The following is a 26,178-nucleotide window of genomic DNA, read 5'->3' as shown; positions in this document are numbered from 1 at the left end:
CAAGGAGGGCCCTCTGTTTTAAATTCCTGCACTTCCTTATTCTGTTATTGTTGTCATTAAAAATACCCTTTGTTTTATAACGTGATGGCCACTGAAAGCCATGTGTGAGTGTGTATGTGTGTGTGTGTTAAATATGCATTTAATTATATGTGTAATTATTGTTTAATTATAAATGCATGTTTCTATATAAGTATATATTATGTATGACACCGAGAGATCGCCGTAATGGGCAAAATAAAAGGTCTATGACATCCAAAATTCTGGGAATGACCAACGAGAGTGTTTCCAAAAATAAGCAAGAACAGCCAGGTTCTTAACAGTGCAGACCATGCATTCAGGCCCACCCACGTTCCCTCCGCAGCGCTGACTTTCAGCCACAGGCCAAGAACCTTTCTGAGACTTGCTTTCCTCAGCTGAAAAGTGCAGAGGCTGACGGTACCTTCTTAATGATTCTCGTGAAGATTAAGTGAATACATGCTGTCAAATGCCTAGCCCTGGCTCCGGCACAGGAGATGAACTACGTTAGCAATGCTGCTGTTCTTTCACTCCTCCGGTTAGTACTACTGCTGTTACCAGGACCCCCACTTGTATCAGGCGTGGCGAGAGGGGTTGGAAACCATATTGTAGGAGCAGGAGCTACCTCTACCAGAACTTGTTCCGCAATGCTAGGTCAGTTCTTTGAAGGTTCTGGTTGAGAGAATAGGCTCACGAGCTAGGCTAGCGTGAGGCTTTCAGCCCCGTGGTAGCGCATCTTCATGCAAATAGATGCGGGCATGCACATAAGGCTGCCCCTGCTTCTGGGGCCCTCCGCCCCCGCCAGGGAGATCGCCTAGGACCTCTCTGGCAGCGCTCGCCTCGTTCTCCTCTGTGATGAAATGAAGCTGAGGTCTCAGAGCAGGTGAGGCGGGACTGTGCTTAGGGGGGTCCTGGGAGAGGCGGCCTATGAGAGAGAACTTGGAGGAGGAAACTCGCTTGTTCCTAAAGGCAACACAGCCCGAGCTCAGGGACCTGTGTGTTCACTTAAAAGTCTTTAAAGCAGCTGAACGGCGCCGTCTCAGCCCTGAGAGGGGACCCGCAGCTGGGGAGGCTGAAAGATGAGAAGACAGGAGCAGAGAGTTGAAACTGCAGGCTGCACCCCAGGATGAAAAGGAAGTGGCTGGTCTATCGCCCCAAAGTCCGCCAGATGACTTCTTCTTTTTCTTATCAAGAATCCCGCCTTGTGTTCATAACCATCTCTGCGAGCCATATTTCTCCTTTCTCCTTCGGAACACTTGACACCAGGGCAGACTCGGTACTCCCTGCTCTCAATTCTTAGCTAGGCGTGATGCTCTTAAACCTCGGGAGGGGTTCTGCACTCCCCAGCGTTTTGGGGAGGGAGCTATCTCCCAGGCAAAGCAATCTGGCAGGCTCTTTGAGATTCTCTTCAAAGCCAGAGCAGCTCAGAGGAGTGTGTGCTGGTCTCCCCACATAACAGAGCCAATTCCTCTAAAAATAGCCTTCTTCCAGAGAACCCACAGCGCCATGGTTCACTGCAGATTTTCCTCGAAACTGCACTCCCCTCAGCTGGACTCTTCTTGCTGTTCCCTCGTGCTTCCCTGAGTCAGCTCCAGCCTCCAGCGGGGACAGGTTCTGGGAAGAGCCAGAGACCCACGTGTTCCTCTGCTCTGTCATCCTCAGTCCGCCCTCCCGGGTCCTCAAGGCGCTAGAGGGACCATCTCTACCTCAAGCCCCGTCTTCATGTCTGTCTCCCCACCTTCCGTTTCGGCTCTGTGCCCCGCACGGCGCCACCCAGTGCCCCGGGCCCTCTGCTCTAGAAGAAAATGGATTTGGTCGGGACAAGGCTGTGGGCACGCTGGAGGGTCGAGTCATAAGTGAAAGCGTCTAGGGGAAAACGTCTCCCCACTTTCCACCTAGCCTCACCTCAACCCCATGTGTATCTGGGGCAGGGAGACAGCTGCCTCACAGAAGCACATGTCCCTCGTGACTCTGGTCACCAGGGGATGTAGAAAAGAGAGGAAGAACTGAACAAAGACACGAGAGCAGCCAACAGCATCAAAGGGCCAAAAGGCCCTGGAAATCTTTGATACCAGTGATTCTTAAACCGTGGTGAAAGCCCCAGGTTGCTCTGGGTCCACCACATGGCGGGAGGGGTGGGGGAGGGGAGGGGCCAGGGCAGGTGGTGAGAAGGGAAGCCGGTAGGCAGCAGAATAATTAAGAACAGAGCCTTGGGAGCAATAGTCCTGGACGTGGATCCTGGTTCTGCCTCTTACCTTGGACGCATTTTTTTAACATCTGCCTCATCCCATTCTCCCCCTCGAAAAATGGGGTTCATCGTATCTACTAGAGATTTTCTATGAATATTCAATAACATAGCACGTAGAAAAGGAGCACAATGTTTGGAATCTAAATGGAATCCAGAAAGAAAAATCTTAGGCCCGTGTATACACACACAACGTGACAGAATGAGTAGTCTTAAGTCCCCCATTACTATTCTTCACTGACTTTCTTCTAAGATGAAAGAAAAATGCCCCCTGTTGGAAGCATCTGAGCATGTGCATATAATAAGAGCCAATTTGGCTCTCTGTCCACTCCTCTGTCTCCTGTAGGCAATGCCAGGTCACACAGGCCCACATTTCTCACCTTTGCCCTTAACCAAACACATAACCTCGGGACGGGCGTATAGTTCTCACTGCCCTTCCGAAGAGCCGCCAGGAGCCAAGGGAAAGAAGGGGAGAGGCCAGGAACAGGACCTGGATGGGAACCTGCCCCCTCAGCCCTCGTCCAAGCCCAGAGAAGCACCAGGAACGGAACCTCTGTGCTCTGAGACGTTGCCTTTCCTCCAACCAGATGGCCCGGGACGACTTTGGGGAAGGATAACATGGAGTTTCCTTCCTTCAGCGGGGACCGGACATCCTCACAAGAGTTCCCAAGTCACAGGAAGACTGAGAGAGGCGGGAAAGACCTAAGAATCATTGTGCGCTCTCCTGAAGGTGACTTCCCCAGGGAGGCGGTTTAGCCTAGGGATTAAGAACACGGGCATGTGAATCAGACCGATCTAGGCTCAAGTTCAGCCTCTGCCATTGACTAGCGACCTGACGTTAGGCAGATTGCCTCTTTGTACCGCGACTTCTTCACCCATAAAATGGGTATATTAGTAACGCCAGTTGCTTTGTGGGGTTGCTGAAGGAATAACAAGGGCCAGTGTGTGAAGAGCAGTGTCTGACATGGTAGACGTTCCTCGTTCTCCCCGCCTCCACCCCATCTCCGCCCAGAGTCCGACCCAGCCCCAGCTCCAGAACCTCTCCGCCAGGTGACTGCCACCCCTGCCAGTCTCCCTGGCATTGTGTTGACTTAGGTATTGGTAGCAGTGCGTCATGTTCAGTCACATGTTTGCAAGTGGCAGATCATTGAGGAAGCACCAAGTAACTGGGGCAAATCAATACAAAACACGAACGGCTGAGATTCCCTTCAGGTATTCCCATTGTTCTTACCGGTGCTGGGAGATTGCTCGGATGTTTGACTTGTGTGTTTGTTTTTATGCTAGTTCTATTAAATCAGCCTGCAGCCTGCAGATTGTTGGCCAGACAAAGAAAGACCCATGTACCAGTTAAGTGAGACCCGAAACATCTGTTGGCTTCGGACACACCCCTTGGGGTGCCCGTGTTTGCTGGTATAACTATGCTCTTGTCCTTCACGCTGAATTTTTGTCCCTGGGAGCATGGATCCTTGCGTGCTTGTCCCAGGCTGTGGACTAGGCGACACGGAAAAATCACCTGCTGCATAGAAACTTGCGTGTGCAGGGGATGAGCACAGGCATTGACTAGAAAAGCGGAGATGCCTCTGCTCCAAAGGGTAGTCAGCACAGCTCGGCGATGGACAGCTCAGGCCTTTGAACTGAATGAAAGTGAGTTTGAGTCCCAGCCGTAGCTCTTCCCGGTCCTGTGAATCTGGGCAGGTGACTTGACATCTCTGAGCCTCAGCTTTCTCATGTTTAATGTCGGGATGGTGATAACCAATGGGCTCCGCCTCCCAGAGGTATAAATGTTGTTAGACAGGCCGTGTAAAACGCAGCCGAGTGCCTGGCTTCTAAGCACCTGAGACAAACTAGCTCCTGATGTTGTTACCGCTACCCTTGCCTATACATTTGAAGTAGCTGACTGTTCACAACTACCCCCTCTCAAGACAAATTCTGATGGCCGTGGGGCAAGGGTCATCAGTGTCTCGTGGCCTTGGTGTTTCATTGGGGTTGGACATCCTGCCAGTACCCATAGCAGCATAAGACGGGAGACAAAGACACCCCCCCCCCCAACAGTGCAGGTCTCAAGAGCACAGGATATACAATGACGTCCCTGCAGGGGTAACAGACTCAGATTGGAATTCTTTGTTCTTTGTTCAAAAATCACACCTTTGCACTCTATCTGCATATTTTATACATATTCACATCTATATCCATCTTCCCTCAGCTCCTACAGCCTTTTTACAAAATACCTACTTCTGCAGAGGCTCTGCGATGTCTCAGAAGAAGCCCCGAGGTCTTGACCCCTTGAACTTGCCTGTGGCTTTGGGAAGGCCCCTTTAGTCTCTGGGCCTCAGTTCCTCCTTTTTCAGAGAGATAGACAGTGTGTTCAGGGGGTAGAAAGAGAGAGATGTCAGTTCTGCCACCTACCAGCTCGGTCCCTATGGACAGGCTATCTGATCCCTCTGGGTTTTAGTTCCTTCCCTCAGAAAACAGGGCCAACACAGCTTGCCTCGTAAGTGTAAGGATTAAAAAAGAGAATAGACGTAAATCAACTTGACTCCATAAATGATAACTCTTCCTGTATGGTGGCAATAAAATTGGGTTGTGTGATGGACTGTCTTAAAAGGGATTAAATCACCGATGATTAAATCCTTTGGGGACAGGTATCATCTCCTGCTCCCTGATTCATGCACCTGGCAGCCACCCATACAGTGGAGGTTAATTGATCGTGAACTGCCTGGACAGCCAGCTGACCTCACGCCCAGCGCCAACCTAACTGGCATGGGTCCTTGTCCCACAACTAGGAGCAGTGGGTTGTGTTACAAAGCCAAGGGGGCTGCCATCGCTAACAGGCAGTGGCTCCCTCCAGAGGCATCATCCAGCCTCAGTCCCTTGCCAACGTGGCAGGTGAACCACCGGATTCCTGGAGAGCACTTGCCACCTGACTGGCGTCCCCAGAGACCCACGGAGCTGCTGCCTTGGCTGAGAAACCAAGGCTGAACTCTGCTTATCTGGAACGTGGCAATATCCTTGGAACTTCTCAGCCAAGGCAGCCTTTCCCAGCCCGCTGCCTCAGCCGGTGGCTGCATCCAACAGCCCACGCTTCTGAGACCTTGTGACATGCTCTGCGGCTCACCGACACCCAGCCAGGTCCCTGCCCAGGCGGCCTGCGCCCACGTGCCCAGCAGCCTCCCCGCCCCCCCGCACCCCAGCGGGCCACAAAGGCTATCCCAGCAGACCGTGGCAGGCTCATTTGTAGACTGTTCACCCAGCAGCAGAGAAGGATCTGTCCTCTCCCCTCTCACCCACCCCTCGTTTTTCTGCCCTCTCTCCCCCTTCCTTTGGCCTGGAGAGTGATTTGTCTGTGTTATGGGTTGGCCTGACAAACCCTTCCACATTAGCAGCTGAGATGTTGTTTGAAATGGGAAAATTGCTGGCAAACTGCTCCATTAGCCGTTCCAGTAACAAATACTCTGTTCCCCCAATGAAGATGAGCTCACAGAGGCACAAATTAATAGGACTGTCTCCCCTACTACGCGGCAGGGATTACTCTTCAAGATGGATAGGTTCATCCCAGCCAGGAATGTGCATCCCCGGGATGGAGCCTCCGAGGGAGCCAGTCCCTCCCACCGTTTTCTTCTGCTCCCACCCCGCCCCAGCCAGCCCCTTCCCACACACACCTTTTTGTGTGTCCTCCCGAGGGTTTAGGAAGCATCCATGCCAAATGAGGGGGTGATGAAAAGATTCGCACCTCAGAGACGAGGGAGATGGATGAGGGGGAGACGCTGAGCCCTCTGCCCGGGCCGGCATCATTCATCACCTCTAATAGAGGGCCCGCCTCCCGCCCAGGCCTCTCCCACCACACCTGTTCCTGGTGACAGGAAGTCATTTGAGAGACGAAAGCATAAAGAATGGGAGGGCTCACTTGCTCCCCGCAGCCCCGTCTCTTCCAAGGAAGCTCTGGGCCCTGGGCCTGCAGCATCTCTTGTCTTTTCAGAGTAATGGGAGAGGAAGCATTTCAGGAGAGTCCAAAAGATGTTAAAGCTGTAGAGTCAAGCAGCAGCCCAAGGGAGTGAGTGGTCCGATCGGGTCCCCTGGGGCCTCCAGGATGTCAGGGAGACAATCTGACAAACATCAGGCTGAGAGCTAGAGACATGAAGGCCCTTGTCCTACCATATTAGAACAGCCAATAGAAAACCCCAGAAATAAATAGGGAATCATTATGTTGTGCACCTGAAACTAATATAATGTTCTATGTCCATTGTTGCTCCAAAAAAAGAAAGAAAGAAAAGACATGAAAAACCCAGAAATGAAGTCAACCATTGCCATGCCTGCCTGTCCAGGACCCCAGCAGCAGGGTGGCTGAGTTTCTACTGAATAAGTGACATGCTTCCATAGAACCATTGCCGGCCCGAGGTCCGTGTCCTTTCCCCTCCTTCTCCCCTTGATCGCCTTGACCTTGTCAGTGCTCTGGTTACTTCCCACAGCTTTTTCTGGAGAAGCTGGTCGCCTCCGAAGTCAGCTGACAATGAACAAGAACCAAGTCCTCATGCAGAAGTCACCCCTCATAGCTTTCTCCAGGGGGAGCTGGGCCTGGGCTGGGTGCTCCTTGCATCGGAACATGAGTCTGGCTTTTGCGGCGTGTTGGCCTGGCCTCCTTGACCCAGAATGTGAAGGGAGAGACCGGCCTGTCCTGGAGGCCCTCAGCCACCGCTGGTTGATGGGCGGATGGCTGGTTAATGGACTCTTCTCTGCTCTGTCCCCCAGACGCCTGGAACAGAACTCCATCAAGTCCATCCCTGCCGGAGCCTTCAGCCAGTACAAGAAACTGAAGCGAATGTGAGTTTCCACTGGGGAGCAATGAGCCCCCATGTTTTCAGTCTGGGGGATGGCATGTCATGGGTAGTGGGCAGCCTGCTCACATGCCAGGCATTATCACATTTGTCCTAGATATTTTGGTGTCAGGCCTAGAATGTGCTCCTAAGATTGGGAGGTAAGGTTCAGGAGTGTTGCATCCACATGATGAGGTGGAAGGGTTTTTGGACATCCATGCACCTACATGGACAGCTAAGGGGCCCTCCAAGTAGAGCAAAGGGAAATGATCTGGGTGGGAGGTGGAGCTCAGTTGAACTAAAAGCCCCATATTGTCCCCTGCTTTGGAGATGTGGACCTAAAGCAGGAGCTTCCATGGAGATGTAACGGTGGCCCTGTGTCCTTAGGGCGCTCTCACCAACATTGGTACAACCACGCCCACATTCATTCAGCAAACACTTTGTGAACGTCCACTGTGTGTAAGGAGCCGTGCTGGGGTCCGTGGATAGCATGGTGAGCTCACGGAAATTTTCTTGATGAGCCCTGGAAACTGCTGTGCTAAAAAGCAAGACAAGGGAAGGGGCGGGGGAGGTCTTGAGGAGGGTTTGCCCACAGAGGCCTCTCTGTGCAGGTGACCCGAGTAAAGCGAGTGAGTCATGACAAGCTCTGAGGAAGGACCCGTGAAAGGCCTGGGCAGTGTGCAAGGGGGGGGGGGGGGGTGTCGGGGGCAGTGGGTGAGCAGTGAAGTGGTGAGGTTGGTATTGGAGAGGTAGGGGGACCCATGGACCCTCTAGACTTTGGTAAAAACATTCTACTCTTCCAAAGTCAGATAAGAAGGTTCTGAGCCTCCAACAACATGACTCTCCCATGAGTATCCCCAGCATCCCCATTATCAGCATAACCAACATCACTGCCACCAATACAACAGCCTCGTAACACCTGGTGACACCAGACCTGCTATACTGTCCCCACCACAGAAACTCCTGAGAGTGTCACGGCCCTCGTCCCCGCCACTGTGGCCATATCATCCACCCTACCCTTTCCCATCATGTGACTGCTCTGTGAGTGCCCCAGACCTGGGTGCTCTGAAGGGAGGCTAGCGGGGCTCAGAAATGGCCCCTCCAGGCTGTCGTAGATACTAAGAGCCGGGGCGGGAGACGCCCTCCCTCTTCTAAGCTAAAAGTCATTTATCAGGGCCCAGTCCTCAGCATGCTGTTTTCATTGCCCTCACTCGCCCTCTCTGGCCTGCACAGAGGGCCTGAGGGAAGTCAGGTAGAAACAGGCATGGATCTATTGTTCCCTTCCACTGGGCTGATTCATTGGGTTCCCTGGAGGAGGAGGCCTACGGTTAAGAGGTTAAGTGCCTGCTGACTCCTCTTATGCTAAAAATAAACATCCCAGCGAACCAGGGGCCTTGGTAGGCTTTACCCTCAGATCTCAGGAAGCCAACTTCCCATCTCCCTGGAAATCCAAACCAAACAAGATCTTCTCCTGGTACAATTCCAGAAAGTGGAAACCAGCATAAGGAGGCTCTTCTGCCCTCCCCTTGGCAGCCCTCCTGCTGGAGGAGCTGGATAAATATAGGCCTTAATATTTAACACCCTGGCCATTAATCTCCTGGGCTTCCTGCTTCCCCAGCTCACTCTCCGTATCCCACCCCCCGGTCCATTTTTAAAGCCCCGCTTGATTATGCAGCCAGATAGTAATTTCAGTGAAAAATGACAAGTTCCGTCACTGCCCCGACCTATATCTCTTGCATGATTTAAGTCGCCGCTCTCATTTTCTGGTGAAGTCCAGGTAATTTAGCGCCTGGCTATGTTTTACCGTCCTTGCTCCGTCGTGTTGGCCTCGCCGTGGACTGGACATTCAAAATTCATAAGACCTCCTCCGTCACGACCTGGCCAGCGCGTTTCATTTCTGACCATTTCTGTTGATATTTATTCCAAGGCCCTTTTTCCCAAGTGAATGGTGGTCGGGAAGAGAGACCACTTAATAATGTTCCAACTAATGGAATTCCAGAAACCCTTACTGACACGCGAGGGCTTGGGAAGAACAGGATCCCGGAGGAGAGTGGATTTGACGACCCTAAGTGTGACTTTCTCCCTGGCGTGTGGTACGAGTGTATCCCTCTTATCCAACAAAGACAACGTCCCCCTCAGCGATGAATGCACCACGTCCTTCTCTTTTCTCCAATAATAAGACAAGAGTGAAGAGCTCTCCTGAATGAGCACTTTCTAGTGGTGAGCTTAGTATAAAAGTATTTCCAGGTAAAAACTAGCATCCAGGTAGAGAAGCCATTTTTAGAGGGCATTGGAGGCCCTGGAGTGGACGCCCCGGTCTTATGGGGTGGGGTGACTGGTCGTGCTGACCCTGGGGACAAACCAGTGTTTTTCGGCCAGAATGGGGTGTTGAGGTCTTCATCTGCATGATCTCAGGCAGAGCAGAATTCCCAGGCTCCGGCACGTCCACGTCTCACACGTCTGTTTCCCACTTGACCCTTTGTCAGTCTAGAATTTGCCACTTCTGCTCTGAACAGTCTGGAAAGGCCGCCCCCTCTCAGTCTGTCCATCTGTAAGTCCCAGGAGACCGGGCTGGGTCTGAGACTGGCCAGGTTCTAAAACACTGTGGCCTGAAGCACAGCTCCGGGACCACCTACACGGAAGTCCCCTGGAAGTCTGTAACCCACGCAGACTGATCTTTAGCAAATCGGGCTCTCTGCGGGTGCATTTTAATAAACACCCCGGTGAAGTTTTGAGGTTTGAGAAGCACTGGTTGAGAGTGACCCAAATGCCCAGGCTCTGTTCTGGGACCACCCCAATGGATTGGAGGGGTTCCATTGTGGAGACAGGGGTACCTGAAGCCTTTCCCAGCCTGCCTTCCTACCCAGCATCCATCACAGTGACGTGCAAGGCAGTATGAAGATGCAGGCTCTGTGCCACCAACATAGCCCCGTCAAGTCCCTTGGGACTCCAGGTTCTTCCCCTCACGGGCCCGAGGTTTCCTTTCCTCAGAGTTAGAGGAAATGACCACCAGGGTCAGGTCCTAGCTAGACTATTACTTCTCCACTTTCCACTGCATACCACCTCCAAAACCATGAGACATCTCCCCTCGCGCTGTCGTGTGGGACCAAAGTCTAGATGGGGACTGAAAACCAGGTGGCCCTCCCAAGGCTAAGGCGGCGGGCTCCCCGCTGATCACAGGCCTTCCTCTGCACACTAGACAGCTAAGCACCTGGCAGGGGCCTCGGGGTCAGGGAGAAACACCCACTGCAATAAAGCAGTTGCTCTCAGCAACCTGATCTGAACCCAGACCTCGCCTGCTGGCCTGAAATGCCTTGCTAGGCAGCCACGCTGAAGGCAAGCAAGATTAGGCTAATCCAGGGCATTGGCTTGTTAAGACCCTTAGACAAGAAAGGAGCGCCGAAGAAAAGCCCGGGGTAAGCTGACGAGGTTGCAAGCACAATCTGTGGATTTGTTAGCGGCGATCTCACCAGCTAAAGGGATCAGCCCGACAGCTGTGCCTAAGAAGCCTGAACCTGTGAAGCATCGTTCAGCGAGCAGGCTCCGGAAGCCGGGAGGGCAGGGGGCAGGGGCCTCGCAGAGGAGGGCAAAGGCCCCTTTGAAGGCAGTTAAGAGGAGAAATAGGCCGCAGGTGTGTGCTTAAGAGGCCAGAGGGCTGGGGAGTCTGGCCCCGCTGGAGGAAGTTGCTTAGGAATCTGCTTCGATGTGTTTTCCTCTCCATCGTCCCTTGTCTCCTCCTTGTTAACCCGCCAAGACCCTGAGTCCCCGACTTCTGCACGAAAGCAAAGGCCCGTTGATTTAGTTTGTTAAAGAGAAAGAACTGGAGAGGTTCCTTGTCACTGGAAATTGGAGCATCCCCCCTTCCAGGGGCAGGAGCCAGAGGCCATCCCTGAGATAATGACTGAGAGAAAGCCTGCCCCTCCGCGAAGTGCCATTCAGGAGAACTAGGGTCCAGGGCTTGGAGGCCACAGGGATGCTGGCACGTGCGCAGCTTCCTGGCTCTATGGAGGCCCTGAGACAGCCCCCTACCCCCGCCACCAGCGAGGGCAGGTCAGCCACCTTCCAGCACACAGCCTCCGCCTCGCTCACATTGTCCCACAGCCCTGGACGTCACCGTCCTGGGGTGCTTCTGCACAAGGAGCACCGCCAGCGGCAAATTCACGTCTCAAAGCCATCCAGTGAGCGTCTCGTGCTGAAAACATCACATGTCCCCATGCTGGCGAGGCGCTGAGCTGGACAGCCTTACGTCCCGGTCAGAACCTCCTGGCAGCTCAAGGAGGACACATCACCGGGGAGGCGAAATGACTCAGGACTTTGGGGGAGAAAAATAAGCGTTTGCTGAGGCATGAGGCAGAAGAGGAAGCCAAGCAGACCCCTGGCCTGTGTTTGGGTGAGGCTGTTTCAGCTTTATTTATGCTGAAGTTGCTGGTAATGTGACTGGGTTCCCTTTCTCGCCTGCAGCGTGAGGGCTCACAGGTGCAAAACCACGTGTCAAAGTCAAGGTGCCCCGAGGGAGCGTGTTGGAAGCCGGGGGGAGTGATACAAACGTAGTACATTTTATCACGAGGCAATTGAATCAAGTGGTCTTGAAACCCCTTCTCTTGCACCGTGAATAAATACATTGGTTGATTAATTAATCCTCGCCATTTTGAACACCTGAAGTGCTTGATCCACCCTTAGGAATGGCCATGTTAGCCTTTTGAGCTGTGTTCTCAGACTAACTCCTGTTCCTGTTTTTAGAGACATCAGCAAGAATCAGATATCGGACATCGCTCCAGATGCCTTCCAGGGTCTGAGATCGCTCACGTCGCTGTAAGTGGGGAGCAGGGCCCCGGGGGGTCAGGGGCAGGACGTCCGTATATTCCAGGTGGTGCTTATCAAGGCGTTACGTGTCCTTATGCACTTGTGGCGGCCTGGTTAGAGAAACAAATATTTCTTCTGGGGGAATTGATCTTGGGGAATATTTCTACAACCCACATGCATTATTTCTATTGATTAAGTGCCCAGCAGCCTTCCCAGTTATCGGCTTTTAATTCAAATGCGTCTTCTACCCTAACCACACGCGCCCCTCCCACCCCGCGGGCCTCCGTGGCGCTCTCCAGAGAGGTGGGGGGAGAGAGCCGTAGTGTATGCTGAGGCCCGACAGGCCCCCTCCCCATGAACAGCGCCCGTTCTTCCCCTGATTTTCAGGCTTTTCCTCCAAACCAGCCTCATGGCCATTGCTGGACAAAGCATCTGTCCCTTCCTATAAATCCTTGTTTCTCTGATTGTGAAACCCTAGGGCAGCCCACTGGGTGGAACCCAAGCTCAGAGACCCTCCAGGGCATGAAGGGGTGGTGCTCTGTCCTGATGATCAGGGACTCGCCATGCGGCACAGGGGACAGGGGTGCCTCTCCTGCCTAGCACAGATTTAACGGTGACGATGACTGCAGTGATTCGAATAACTGGCAGGACTTACTGAGCGCTTCCTGTGTACCTGCAGGTGTCGTCCTCACAGCGAACTGTAATGTAGAATCTATCCTCATCGCTCTTTTACGGTTGAAGAAAGTGGACAATCTAAGCTCCACGCAGACCAGGGTTTTGTGTTGTTTTGTTTTATTTCATCAGCTTTAATCCTGGCTAAGTCTCTGGCCTCTCAAATAGTGCCTGGCACATAGTTATTGTTCAAAGGAAATCTTGGTGAATAAGTACGTTTAATTTATCCAAAGCCCCCTGTAACATAGGGGAGCGTCAGGATCTGGGCCCAAGCAGTCTGACTCCAGAGTCCATATCGTCACACTCTGCTGCCTTTGGAGATCATGCAAAAAGTGAACAGTAAGATACAACAAAGGTATCGTCGGTTGATATTATTTATGTCACTTGGTGGCCTGCCCACCTGGGCAAGAGTGAGGATGTTCAGAGTGAGGCAAGCTGTCCATGCTTTGCCTGTTTGCTTAATTAACGAGCAGGCAGGTAACAAGATACACACTCCCTCCCACCTGGCCACATCGCACTAAGAACGGGCTGAGGAGAGGGAAGGCTCTTGGTTCCGCTGTTGCCTGCTGCTGGCAGAGTAAATTAGTTTCATTTATCGGATGGAACATCTGGCTGGGATATCAAAGACAGGCCTGTGTGTGAGATTAGTGTCTGCTTATTGAGCTGAAGATCACAGAGGAGAAGGGAGAGCGGCCACCTGCCACGACGATGCTGTCCCTGCCCCCACCATCCTGGCCCTCTTGTCTGGTTTCCCTCTGCTGGAATTTGGGACTAGTCAGAAGACAGTGAAATGCTTCCAGTCTCACAGGAAAAGAAATTCAAAATATGGCTGCTCAGTATGAAATTGGCATGCCACTGGCCAATTTTGAAATATATTGGAGCACTGTTTAAGTGAAGTGCCTCTCACCCCCGATCTCTGCATTCCTACGTTCAGTAGACACCTTCTGTGTGCTGAGTGGTCTTACAGGGGCTGAGAATGTGGCCATGAACTGGGCAGAGAAGACCCTTGACATAGAGATTTGAACACACACACACTCAGTCTAAACTCAGGAGCAGCCAAGGTAAAGGGCAGGGAAGCCCTTACTCCCCCCCCCCCCCGACCTGTTCATTCATTCTTTCAACAATACTCATCATGCTGGACACTGTATTCGGTCCCCAGGTCTAGGGACCTAGTCTTGGACAAGCCACACAGTGTCACCGCACAATCTCTATTCAGGGGGCTGGTGAGGGAGGCACAGACTATTTCTGAAATAAACACAGGGCAGGGCAAAAGTAGGGATTCAGTTATGAGTACGCCAAACAGTTTATTCTTGTATAATTATTTATTAATGATTTCACTATTTCCCATACGAATAACCGTACACCTACTTTTGCCCCAGCCTGTATATAAGCAATATAACATGATGTGATGAAAAATGAGAAAGAAGTAAAAATACGGTAACAGGTAGGGAAAAGCATTAACCAAATTATTCAGGAGAAGCTTCCCAAGGAAGAGGTGCTTAAGCTCACCCCTGACAAGTGTGAAGAAGGCAGCCAAGGGCAGGTCCGGGGGGACAGCCGGGGGTGGGGGCCTACATACAGATGCCGTCAGGTGCACCCAGCCCCTGTCAGCCCGCTGGAGGGTGATTCCGGCCCAGTAGGCTTCGTGACATCCCAACAGAGGCATGATGGGGGATGTGAGGACCCTCTGCCCCAGAGCCCTGGTCCCACCCCGCCCTTGGCTTCTGCTCCGTAGGACTTCAGACGTCAGCTGAGATGAGTAGACCGTGGCCTTTCCTACATGCGGCACAATGAGCGGTGGCAGATTAATACGAATTAGAAATGTGCACCTGAGCCGTCATGCTGACTTTTATTTAGTCATTAATTTGTTGAAACATTAATGAAACACACCCGCAGGCTGAGCGAGACGCTCACTCTTCCCTCCTGATGGCATGTAGAGAATGGGGGTTTGGTTTATCACTCCCATTTACCCCCTCCTCACCCTAACATTTTAGCTCCTCAAAGACACACAACAGCCTGAGTGGGGACTGAACACTGCATTCGTTCGGTGCGCTGCAGGGCCTAAGAAGGAATTAAACAAACAAACAAACAGAAAACCTCCTTAGCTAGTTTCCCTCCAGCTCCGAGGGGGCTGGACCCAAGAGACAACCAAGCGTTTGCCACGCATGAGAGCCGGGAGAGGCCAAAGTGTCTTCGTGGCCATGCGGCAGGCCAGCAGTACCCACTGGGCGCTGGGCTGCCGGGGAAGACCCAGCAGGCTTCTTCCCCAAGCTTCACACGTCACCAGAAACCAGCCCATGAATGGGGGACCCAGTGCGAGGGTCACTGCAGGCCTGGGGGTGGCGGGGAGACTTCTGAGCACCTCAGTTCCTGGAGCTCAAAAAGCAGGGAGAAGAGCTGGCATTTAGAAGCGGCCATTCCGCCAAGGTCACACAGTTCCGTGTTCCCCGTTTTTTCCTGGGAGCTGGTCCTTGACTCAGCAGTCTCTGAGCCATCTGGGCGGAACCCCAGACACCGGACGCCCTGTCTAGGTGAATGACGAAAGGACTCAGCTCAGGAATTCCAGGGCATTGAAAGGGAACGTCCTCCAGGCTGTGCTCAGCCTGCTCAATGTTTGCTGAGGACGAGAGGACACAGGGCCAGCCAGCTTCCCACACATCTTATTTATTGCCGGGGTGTGAGTCATATGAGCAGCTCAGGGAGACACCACAAAGGGACTGCTTCTTCCTCTTGTGGATCATTATTGAGCAAGGCTGCCCAGGAGGGCCCAGACAGCCCGCCCCCTCCTGCCCCAGGCACACTCGCCTGCTGTCTCACTGGTGAGCAGAGGGATGAGACGGGCCAGGGAAGGGGACACTGGGAGAGTCAGCCTCCCCAGAGCCCGCCGAGCTGATGACCTCCGACCCGGGCGGGTCCCCGGTCCCTCAGGTCCATGGTAACCTCTGTCCTCTCCGTTCTTTTCCAGCGTGCTCTACGGGAACAAGATCACTGAGATTGCCAAGGGCCTCTTTGACGGGCTGGTATCCCTACAGCTGCTGTGAGTAGGAACTTTGTCACTGTGTGTGTCTCTGGGAGTGTTTGCAGGCTCCTTCCTGCAAACTCTGAGCCATGCTCTGCAGAGTTCTTCTTTTGACTTGGTGGTGCATGCCAAAAGGGGGGAAACATCTGAGCTGCCCGCCCCTTACCTCCATCACCTCCTTTTGTTGGAAGGAGAGCCAGGGAGTTGGCAGAGGGAGGCCAAGGTCAGTGTGAACAAACCTGAATGACATTGCTCAGGAGCCTGGCCCAGGCGTGAGCACTAACCGTGGGCCTAGGGTGGGAAATTAAGCCCAAGTTGAATCCTACAAGGGCAGCATCTCACAGGCGTGTGCTGGATATGGGGACCTAAAACGCTCACGCACCAGCATCCAATACTGAAGGCCAAGCGGAGCTGCTGACAGACACGTGACCTTGGGAGGGGAGGTCGGGGGTGAGGGGGTGAAAAAATCAGAGGAGCACCGTCAGTCACCGATGCGATGCTCTCTGGGTAAGATACGGCTAAGTGGGAAGTGTTTGTTTAATTTAAAGGAAGATTTGTTGCCTTGAATGTTAAGCTTTGGGATTATTTATTTGCGTTTATTTCATTCTGGTTATTTGAGCTTAAATGTTTGAAGTAGATAATTGAGCTCGGATGTGGAGAGGCACAGAAAGGAATTTAGCTCATCCTATACTTTAAGATTTTATGACGGAGGGGAATTATCTTGGGTGTGTGAGTAGGTAGCTATAGCATCTACACACGTGTTGGGGACACATGTGTGCATGCCTATGTCCCCGTTTGCTCTGTGTCGGCATCATGACTCCTGCTGGTATTAGGAACCTTAGCGTCCTGGGAGCCGTGGAGAAGACCAAGATGTAGAATGGGCACAGAGCTCCCAGGACCCTCTACGTGGGCAGCATGCGAGCTCACAGAGGTGTGCCTCCGAGTTCAGAGGAGTGTGTGTGTGTGCACACACTGTGTATGTATCTCCTTAAAATCACCTCCAAGTCACAGGTGGCAAGGAAGGGGGAGGGGCCTCCCGTGTGGTTAAGTGAAGCTGCAGCATGAGGTTGCAGACCAGGCAGTCATGCTGGGTCCGCGATGAGGGAGACAGGGCTGGAGGGAGGACGGCAGGCAACATGCCTCAGGTGGCGGCGCCCAGGACTTCCCCGAGGAGCAAGTGAGGCTTTTGCTCCCACCATTCTCCCCACGTCTTTCCTCCCCGCGCTTCCCGTGCCCGGTAAGGCTCAGCCTGGACGGGCCCTCCTCGGGCAGTACACTGATGGGAGTCATGCCGCAGGGAGCTGGCCAGCGAGTCTCCAGGCACATCCATCAGAACAGCAGTCAGGCTCGTTTCAAAGGCGCTGAGATCAAGAGGAAGAAAACGCTGGCCCTTTCCTCTGCGTCGCCCTCCCCTCTGTCTCTGCGTCCGTCTCGCGCCGCGTCGCTGTGCGAGCATCTCCGTGTTCACAGGTCCCCGCCCTCCGTGGGTTTGCTGGAAGGGCACACCAGGTCTCTGCAGGGAGCTGGGCGTTTCTCAGATGGTGCCCTTTGCTCGTGGCAGAGAAGCTGGAAGTTACAGCTGCCGCTGTAAGGCTAGTTAACTGGTACTTATCCATCCCTGGAAAGAAAAGTAACAGTTGCAGCTGTCTTGAGGTAGATTTGGGGGTTGTTGTGGGCCCCAGGCTGGGGTGAAAAGCCTTTTACAATATCCTTTTATCACTTGTGTTTGGTGTGGGGACAAAAACACCCCCGCACTCCCCGGTGAGGGAGAAGCCCATTCGTGCATCCAAGTGCCTAGCACAGCACACGGCACGGAGCAGGGATTCAATAAATGTGTGGTCTTTAAAACAGGAAATGCATCCCAGCCTGGAGCTGACAGCCGGTCAGGAGTTAGTGGACTGGCAGGACTTTGCACGGGCCAGGGAGGCAGCTCTAGCATCACATCACTTGGAGCAGATGGAATTGAGTAGCTAAGAGAAAAGGCAAAGCAGCCCCCTCCTGCCCCGCCCCCACCTGCAGACCAAGAGCTGACACAGCTCAGACAGGCGGTTTCCAGAAAGAACCAGCAAGTGTGACCGTCATTGGGTGGTGACCTGTTGTTGAGCAGTTGGAAAGCAGGTCCTGATTAGATCTAATTTAGCGTTCAGCCTGCCGTAGATTGGATTTCTCCTCGTTAGACTTGGAGACACTCTGATAAGAAGGCTCTGATTAGAATACCCTGGTAGTCTGGGTAATTTCCTCTCCTTTGACATCAAGGTTTTTTGCGAGAGATTTGTGTTTTTTTCTTCTCTCTCCGTCTCTCAAATTATTAGCGCCTCACAAAGCCACACCGTCTTCCCTACACGCAGTGATCCTGGCTATTCCCTCATTGGCACCTCATGATGCTGCCGGTAATAAAGAGGGTGCACTGTGCTTGGCCATCCTGGCTGCCCTTCCCTTCCCAGGTCTCCAGATTTTTCAGTCATCCCACCAAACTTGTCCAGCCCGGAAAGTACAGAGCCCTCCTGCGTCGTTCTCAGAAGAGCTACCACGTCCCCACGTCCTTAGTCCCAAACAGCTTCAATACCTGCAGACATTCATTGTATGAACACCCATTCATTGGTTATTAGTCGTAAATCTTATTCTGTCCAGGGGACACAAGGTAGTCTGTCAGCGTCAAACAGAAAGCCGGGAGGCGAATCCGATGCCCACTTGGACGAGAAGTGTGCTCCAAGACTCCCTTCTAAGCTGCGGAGACCTGGAGACTTCAGAATCCAAGGTTAGGATAGGACATGCCACTGGCATGTGCTCCCAACTCCAAGGACAGGAGCAGTCGATGACCAGATATGTGACTTATCCTCTCCTTCCAGGCTCCATCCATCCCTTCTCACCAGAAGCAGGTGAGCGCCGTTCCTTTGCCCCCCGGACTCCTGGGCTCCTGGGCCCTCTGTGGCGTGGGTGAGCCTGGGTGCCCAGCCAGCCGGAGTGCCCCCAGATCCCTTGCCCAGCAGCTCAGAGGTCAGTCCTCCCTCAAGCCACAAAAGAGGTCACTTGCTCCTCTGATGGGCAGCCGCCGGCTGCACTGCTCCCGCTCCCCCGGGGAAAAGAGCATCTGTTTAGGCTCATTGATTGCTTGGCGCGCACGGGAGAGCCACTCAACTGGACAGGCGGTCATCTGCGGTGGAAACACTCATGTGCGTGCTGCCCCCAATCAATGCTCAGCCTGCTCCAGGAGGTCTTAAACCGAGCCAGACTGTCTTGGGACTGGAGTAAGTGAAGACAACCCAGGCACCTGTTGTTTGATTTTCTTGGAAGGCACACCAGACCGTGCGAGGATCTTGGCGTTTGCCAAGCAACATGCCAATTACCAGGCAGTGAGCAAGACGTCACTCCCTGCCGCTCACCTGCCCCGCCAGCTGTTCCGCGGGTTTCGCTGCTGCTGCTAATAATAGCGGCTAACGTTTATTGAATACTGAACAAGCTCCAGAGCCCGTGCTAAGGAATTTCGTCCTCCCCACCTCATCTCACTTTTACAGCAATGCTAAAGGGAAGGTTTTGTTGAAAGGCCTGCTTTACAGGTGGGGAAACCGAGGCACGGAAGGGGTAAGCAATTCGGCCGTTGTCGCTCAGCGTGGAAGTGACTGCGCCCTGGGACCCTGTGGTCTGATCTGGAGTCCAGGCCAGAGACTTTCGAGTCGGACCCAATCACAGGCAGCTCTGCACCGCGACCTTTGTGATACATGGAACGAGGACTCGTCTTGCTGCGCCCGTGGGACGTCCTCTGGCTCACTGCCGTCACCCTGCTGAGGCGTGCCCTGAGCCTGGAGAGATGGCAATCAGAGAGCTGCGTGTTTTTCAAGACCAGGGTGAGGGGAGATGAGGAGACTTCTCCCCCGCGGTGGAAGCAGACTTACGTTCTGATTCATTCTCGGGGGGCGGTGGTCTGCCCTCCCTTGTTCAGCTGGAGCTTCCGAAGGAAGGCCCCTGGGGAGACTTAAGTTCTTCCGTCATCCCCTTCTGGGCCATCAGGTGAATGGCTGAGTCCTCCTGCAGGACTTATTACGAGCCAGGTAGCAATGAGATAGGCAGGTGACCACCCCACTTGGTATTGGGGGACAGAAGGGGCACGCCAGTCACACTAGCTGAGGCCACGTGACCCCCTGAGGGCAGGCAATGGCTCCCCGGCCTGGCCCTCAGAAGCTCAGCTCCCCACTCAGAGCCTTAGGGGAAGCCTGGCTGCCCGCCCCTGCTCCTGGGGCTGTCCTGGTCTGTGGAGTGGAGCAAGGCCCTGGTTTTCAGGCAGGCCACACAGTAGCATTGCTGCGGTTTCAGTTTCCTTTGCATCAGGCATCACCATGACAACCCACAACCCGTGACCAGCACTGCAGTCATTATCAGGAGAGCTGTGAACAGTGACCTTGCCCCAGGTTGGGACTAGGAGGGTGCCTCCTATGTCCTCTAGGGAGTGTTTAGCATGACATGGCCCAGAACACCCATTCACCATGCAGAGAAGATTCTGGGCAGGGTCAGAGGTCCTCGTGTCACGGCAGCAGGTGCCACTAGGTTCTTCCACACGTCCAGCCTCAGCAAGCTGCTGAAGGTCACAATAAATCCCCGTATTTCGTAGGGGAAGGATGAGAGCATGTTTGTCCTAAGGCAAGAGCGTGGTTCTTATTACAATTAATGGATAAAGAAATTCAGGGTGGCAGAGGGTTAATTCTAAAGAAAAAAAAATTTTAAGAGGAAGACACAGTCATGAGGGAGGTTTGACTCTATGTCCTACAGCTTAATCCAGAGGGGCTCCCCTCACATGTGTCCTCCCTGATAGCTTATGCTAATGCTGATGGTGTCACATACTGCCAGGGGTACACCAGGAGCTTTTTTTAAATAACAGAGAGTCTTTATAACCCACTTTAAAAAAGCATCTTCCTCCTAAAAGAGCCAGACAAAGGGTTATGCCCTGTGGTTGTGGGTACCATCTTTCCTTCTGTGTACTGGCATCTGAGTGCTCATGAGACACCCAGAAAGTGCTCCCCATCTCTGTGTTAGGAACAGGGGTTTCTATGTGGCCCTGACCCCCACCCCAGCAGGACCCTGGGCCTTCCCTTCATCCCGTGGTCTTTCCTGGAAGGGCTTCACTTATTCTCCAGGAAGAGCTGCTACGCTCTTTCTTGGCACCCCTTTTCTGAGAAGACCTTGTCCCCCGGAGTCTGGAGTACGCTTTCAGCATTTCCAGACAAACACCGTGTCAGTCGGAGGAGGAAGCCCCCAGTCTTCCGCAGCCCCGCGGGCAGGTGTGGAGAATATAAATACCATCCGGAATGATAGCTCTGGGCCACTGAATCAACATGTGAACCGCTGGAGTTGCCAAGGTGACTTTAATGCAATTTATCATTAAACCTGACTCCAGATGTTCATGTTTTCCAAGCCTTGCAGCCAAGGCCTGTGGAGCCCCCCGGGGAGTCATCACTGAAAAAAGATCTGGCCAAGGGGAGGGGGTAAAACTGGGGCCTGAGTGGTCGTCTGCCCACTGGCCTCTTCAGGAGGTTGATGGGGGCGGGCCTCAGCTCCCTCCCGGGGCCCATCTCCCCCTATCACCTAGTCCCAGAATGAATGATGCTGCAAGCCGGTGCGCGTGATGAGCGTTCCTGGGACCTCTCTGGCCCGGCCAGGTCCAGGCCCCTATTGGAAGGACCTGAGGAGCCCTCCTTAGCCCAGATGCGGGGCGGCTTGCATCCCCTGCAGGCTCCAGCTCTGTGATCCCGGGGGGCTCCTGCTCCCTGCCCGCCTTTTCCGGAGGCAGCAGCTCCTGGGAAGGGTGGCTCAGCAGCATCGCTGTGCTGTTGGTTGTCCGTGGGCTGGTACTAAGACCTCTTGACACAGAACAGATGCAGAGGCCGGACGTGCGCCGAGGAGGGGCGGGGGTGCCGCGCACGGCTCAGACTCAGATGCAAGTTTAGAAGGTGGTTCACATGCATTCCCACTCAGAGGGGCCGCTCGCCTGAATGTCCTGGGGCAGGAGGGTGGCTCTTTCGGTTTTGTTCTGTGACTGGGTCATTACTCAGCGAATGGGAGGGGCTCCTGGGGAACTCCCACTCCTCCCGCCAGCATTGGGGGATTCCCACAGCCCCTTAGTGAGAAGGGGCCGAGCCTCCCGGTGGTGCAGTGGGCAGGAATGATGTGTTCGGACTAACGTAGCAGAGATCCAGCTTGTTCCCTACTAGGAACGGCCTGACATAGTACCTGTTAGGTCATGTGACCCCTGCTGTTCTCCTGGGCTGCTTACTCGGCCCCTCCCTTTTTGTTTATATGACCTCTGAGGTTCCTTTGGGTGGTGGCTCTGGGAGCAGGTGTCCCCAAAACAAGGTTGGATCTGCTTCTGGGGATCTATTTATGACCACGATATGCCCCCGACCCCCTCACTCACTGTGTCCAATAGTAAGCAGACCGAGCTGAGATGTCATTGGCATCCAGGTTCTAAGCGTGCATACCAGGCCGCCTCTGGAGTGAGGCAAGCTGGGGCCTCCCCCGTTACAGGAGGGACAGTGTCATCTCTGCGTCATCATTGTCCTGGGTCCACCCAGAGAAGACAGGGTATTCAGGGTGAGCGGAGCACAGAGACAAACACACCAGCTCCCAAATCAGCCCTTCGTCAGTGACCCCTGAAGGTTGGAACCCTGCTCTGGGCAGCTGCGAGCCACTCAGTAAAGAACCTGCCACTTGGTGACAATGGCAGTTTGGTGAGCGGCCCATGAACTTGGCGCCAAGTCCTGCCTAAGAATCGGCGGGACTCCTGATGTCTCTACACAACCAAGAGGCAAGCAGAGTCTCCTAGACCCTGAAGCCGTCCAGGTGCATCCCAAGCTAGCCAAAGACAGCCACTCCTGGAGACAGGAGAGCCTTCCGCCGGGCAAGGAAAAGGGAACGCAGGTTTTATGTGGTGGATAAGAGATGATTTGGGGTCAAGCAGATTCACTTACTGCTAGGTGACCTTGGTCACGTCTGTCACCACTCTGACCCTCGTTTCCTCATTGGCAAAACGGGGACAATCACAGAGCTGCTGGGAGAGTGAAGGAAAATGCGCATGGGAAGGGCCTTGGAAGTGCTAGGCACAGGGCTGCAGCCAGGCTATGGTCCCCAGAGACGATGCTGCATTATCACTATCATTTCACGCCACTGCCCCTCCAGTGGGGACGAGCCTGGGCAGACCAGGGAAGAGGGGCAGTCACTCCCTCCAGGGAAGGGGCAGAGGGCCTGCGTTCAGAGTTTCCTGTAGAACCGCTGAACCCCCTTAGAAATAGCTGTTTACTCTGTTTGCTTCACAAGTGGGTGTTTTTTCAATTCCCTTCCACGCGTCCACGTACCAGGTAGCTCAGAGATCCATTCACGGAAGCCAAGCTGAGTGGAGTCGCTGCCGACCCTCCTCCCAAAGGAGGGAGGGCAGGGGACAGGCTGTCAGACCTTGCTGGGGTTAGGGGGGGCGGGCAATCCATGAGGCTGCCCTTGGCACCTCCGTCTGGATAAGCAGCTTAGCATTATCTCTCCCTGCACCTCCACGCCTCGCCTTAGGGGGCCAAGCATCCTGGGAGAGCAAAAGGGACCAGAGCCAGGCCCTTCGGGTTTCCTTGAGCTCCTGCTCCCTGCAGGATGCCCCTCGTGCTGTCTTTGCCAAGTTAACTGTGAGCCTGGGGGGTTCTGATGCCTTAACATATTTGCGATAACATCCCGTGCTGAGAGATCTGGAAGCGGTAAAGAACCAGAAATCATCTGGTCAGAAAAAGAAGCCTCCGTAGTTCCGAGGGGTGAAGAGGGTGGCCACGGTGGGATGCAGTTTGGACACCCTTTCAAGGCAGGTACAACGTCACCACTCCTGTCTCCCCATGGCCATCCTCCTCAACCAGGGCCCTGCACTCCCCAGAACCCGGGCCTGCGACTGGGCTTATGAATCTACCCTAGGGTCTCAAGTCTAAAGGCCGACTCAGGCAAGGCAGATGGAATGGTCAGGACTGTGGCCAAGAGAGCACAAAGGTTCCATCGAACGGTGGCAGCCATCTGTGGCTGCCTCCGGTGGACCCAGTGTTTCTAGAGCTTCGGGAAGTTTCTTCAAGAGAAAATAGAAATCTGATGTGTGTGCTTGTGAAAGAGATTCCCAAATGTCCCAATTTTTAAAACACTGGGAAGACTGAATGAACATATTTATACATGGGATGTTGCAATGTATCGTGGTGCAGATTCTAGCCTCAGACCGTCAGACTAGCACTTCTGCCCTGGCCTCTTTACTAAAAGGGTCAATGTTTCCCAGCCTAGACCACGCCCTCAGGAGACCTTGAATATCAAGGTTGGGAAAAGTCATTCACCATGTGCTTTTTTTTTTTAAAACAAGTCAAAAATCTGTGTGTGTTGTCGGGGGTGAGGTGTCTGTGTGTAGGGTCCATTCATTCCTAACTCTTGGGTGCCGGGCCTTGTGGGGTCCTCTAGCTTTTCCCCCTGTTTCTCTGCTCCGTAGCATCCTTCTTGGAAAGGCTTTGACCACCATGTGATCCACAAAACAGGAAGTTCCTGGGGGGAGAGCTACAAAGGGTGGGATAGGAAAGGCATTTGCACAGAAGGCACTGAACCTTCTAGAGACCTGAATGATCATAACTACATGCAGCGTGCCCCCTGTAAACGCACATGTCCCTTGACAGACCCGCCCAACTCTTAGCCTCAGTTTCCTCGCCTGTAACTTGCAAATCTGGCTCTGCCCATCTGCCCAGGTTATTGTGAGAGCAATAGGCTGTCGGAAGGGCACTTCGGGAAATGCAAGAAGTGTTCCCAGCAGTGTGAGCTTTTTCTCCATGGCGAGGCAGGAGGCCATCTGTGTGACCCCTCGAGGCCCTGCCCATTATTAGCCAGATTAAACAGGCAGTTCTTCTTCCACTTGTCACTGCCACAGCTGCCTGCCTACACACGGCCTGCAGCAAGGACAGGTGCACACGTGACTCAGCTGCCACAACAGCCCCTCCAATACCCACTAACGTCCCCCTGGACCCTGGCATCCAGAGAGACAAGACCGTCTGTGACGACCCTCAGGGGTCCAGCCTTGAAAACGGGAATTTTAAAAATTCAACATTTAGCTGGTTGGTGTAGTTCCCCCTCCCCCGCTTCCATTGAAGCGGGAGTACAAATGATTCTAAGCTAGTTTCAAGGGCACCACTAGTAGTCAGTCTAGGAAATGTGCTTGACTTTCCAGCTCCATTCTCGAAAGCTCTCCCATAACCCTCACAGCATCATCTGTGCTGAACCAGAGTCTTACCCGAAAGGCTCATTTCTGTGGTGCGAGAGAGAGAGAGAGAGAGAGAGAGAGAGAGAGAGAGAGAGAGAGAGAGAGAGAGAGAGAGAGAGAGAGAGAGAGAGAGACACTATGTATATGCATGCATGCAAGCCTGGCCTTTGATGTATTTTTTCTGGGAGAATGACCTATAGCTCCCTCAGATTTCCAGTGAAATAATCCAAAAGAACTCTTAAGGACTTTTCCAAATCAAAACAGCCTTTAGTCAGTCAACTAAAGCTTGAAAACAGTTATGCCCAATGATTTTTCTTTTTTGATTCCTGGAACCTCTGCGTTCTAAAGCAGAAAGCGAAGCATGTGGGTCCCACTTCCGGTCTTCCTCCGGAGCATGGGTTCGAGGGAAGGCTCCTGGCAACGGCGGTGTGTGGCCCAGCGTCCACGGTGCCAGGCGTGTTCTAAGGTCCTATGGCCGCAGGAATGCAAGTCCCTCTCTCTCTGCTCAGCAGCGGGAGCCCCGGGCTGGGAGGGGGGCCGGCCGCTCTGCCGCCTGTTCCCTGCAGGTGCGGCCCGCGGCTAACGGCCAGGAGTAGTGAGTCACCGGCCTCTCTTGTGCTTGCAGCCTCCTCAACGCCAACAAGATCAACTGCCTGCGCGTGAACACATTCCAGGACCTGCAGAGCCTCCACCTGCTCTCCCTCTACGACAACAAGCTGCAGACCATCAGCAAGGGGCTCTTCGCCCCTCTGCAGTCCATCCAGACCCTGTGAGTGTTTCCAGGCGGCAGGGGCCCCCGAACCCCTAGCCGGTGAGGGGACAGTGGGCACGGCCAGGAGGCTTTCGGAGCCGCGGGGGGAGGGGACGAGAGCACCAGCACCAGCTCGCCTGTGCTGCGCGGGGGCACCTGCTCGGCACTGCGCCGAGGACTGCCCCTGGACGCAAACCTGGGAGCCTCCTCACACGCCTCTGAGGGTAACAACCCTTTGATGTAGGTGCCATTATGATCCCCCAGTTCCGCGTGAGGCAACCAAGGCACAGAGAGGTTAGGTGACTCACTCAGGGTTGCACAGCGAGCGAAAATGAAGATCTGAATCCAGGCAGAGCTGCTGCTCAACTGCTCTCTTAGTCCCTGCAGCTGTGGATTCTGAACAGGCTGTTTCTGCGGATAACCCACCATCACACACACACACACACACACACACACACACACAACCCACCATCACACACACACACACACATACACACACACACACACACACACACCCCACCCCCACCCCACCCCGCTGCCCTCTGATCCGTGCACCTGGGCGTATTTTACCTCCCTCCTCGGGCAGCAGTTCCTCACTCCCGAGCATGGCAGGTGTTC

At 53.8% G+C, this 26,178-nt stretch overlaps 1 protein-coding gene across 1 annotated transcript in view; it reads left to right on the top strand.

Moving 5' to 3' along the window:
- The window catches only part of SLIT3 (slit guidance ligand 3), a 519,220-nt gene that overhangs the window by 424,997 nt on the left and 68,045 nt on the right, over positions 1 to 26,178 (top strand). Inside the window, exons 10-13 of the mRNA XM_090288559.1 lie at positions 7,007 to 7,078; positions 11,812 to 11,883; positions 15,512 to 15,583; positions 25,435 to 25,578. Of these exons, the coding sequence (XP_090144685.1) occupies positions 7,007 to 7,078; positions 11,812 to 11,883; positions 15,512 to 15,583; positions 25,435 to 25,578 (360 nt within the window). The remainder of the gene's footprint in view (positions 1 to 7,006; positions 7,079 to 11,811; positions 11,884 to 15,511; positions 15,584 to 25,434; positions 25,579 to 26,178) is intronic.

The sequence above is a fragment of the Furipterus horrens genome, unplaced genomic scaffold (genome assembly GCF_987537825.1).
Source record: "Furipterus horrens unplaced genomic scaffold, mFurHor1.1.pri manual_scaffold_10, whole genome shotgun sequence".
In the NCBI taxonomy this organism is placed as follows: domain Eukaryota; kingdom Metazoa; phylum Chordata; class Mammalia; order Chiroptera; family Furipteridae; genus Furipterus; species Furipterus horrens.
The sequence above is the reverse complement of the archived record's forward strand: the minus strand, read 5'-3'. Positions and strand labels throughout refer to the sequence as shown.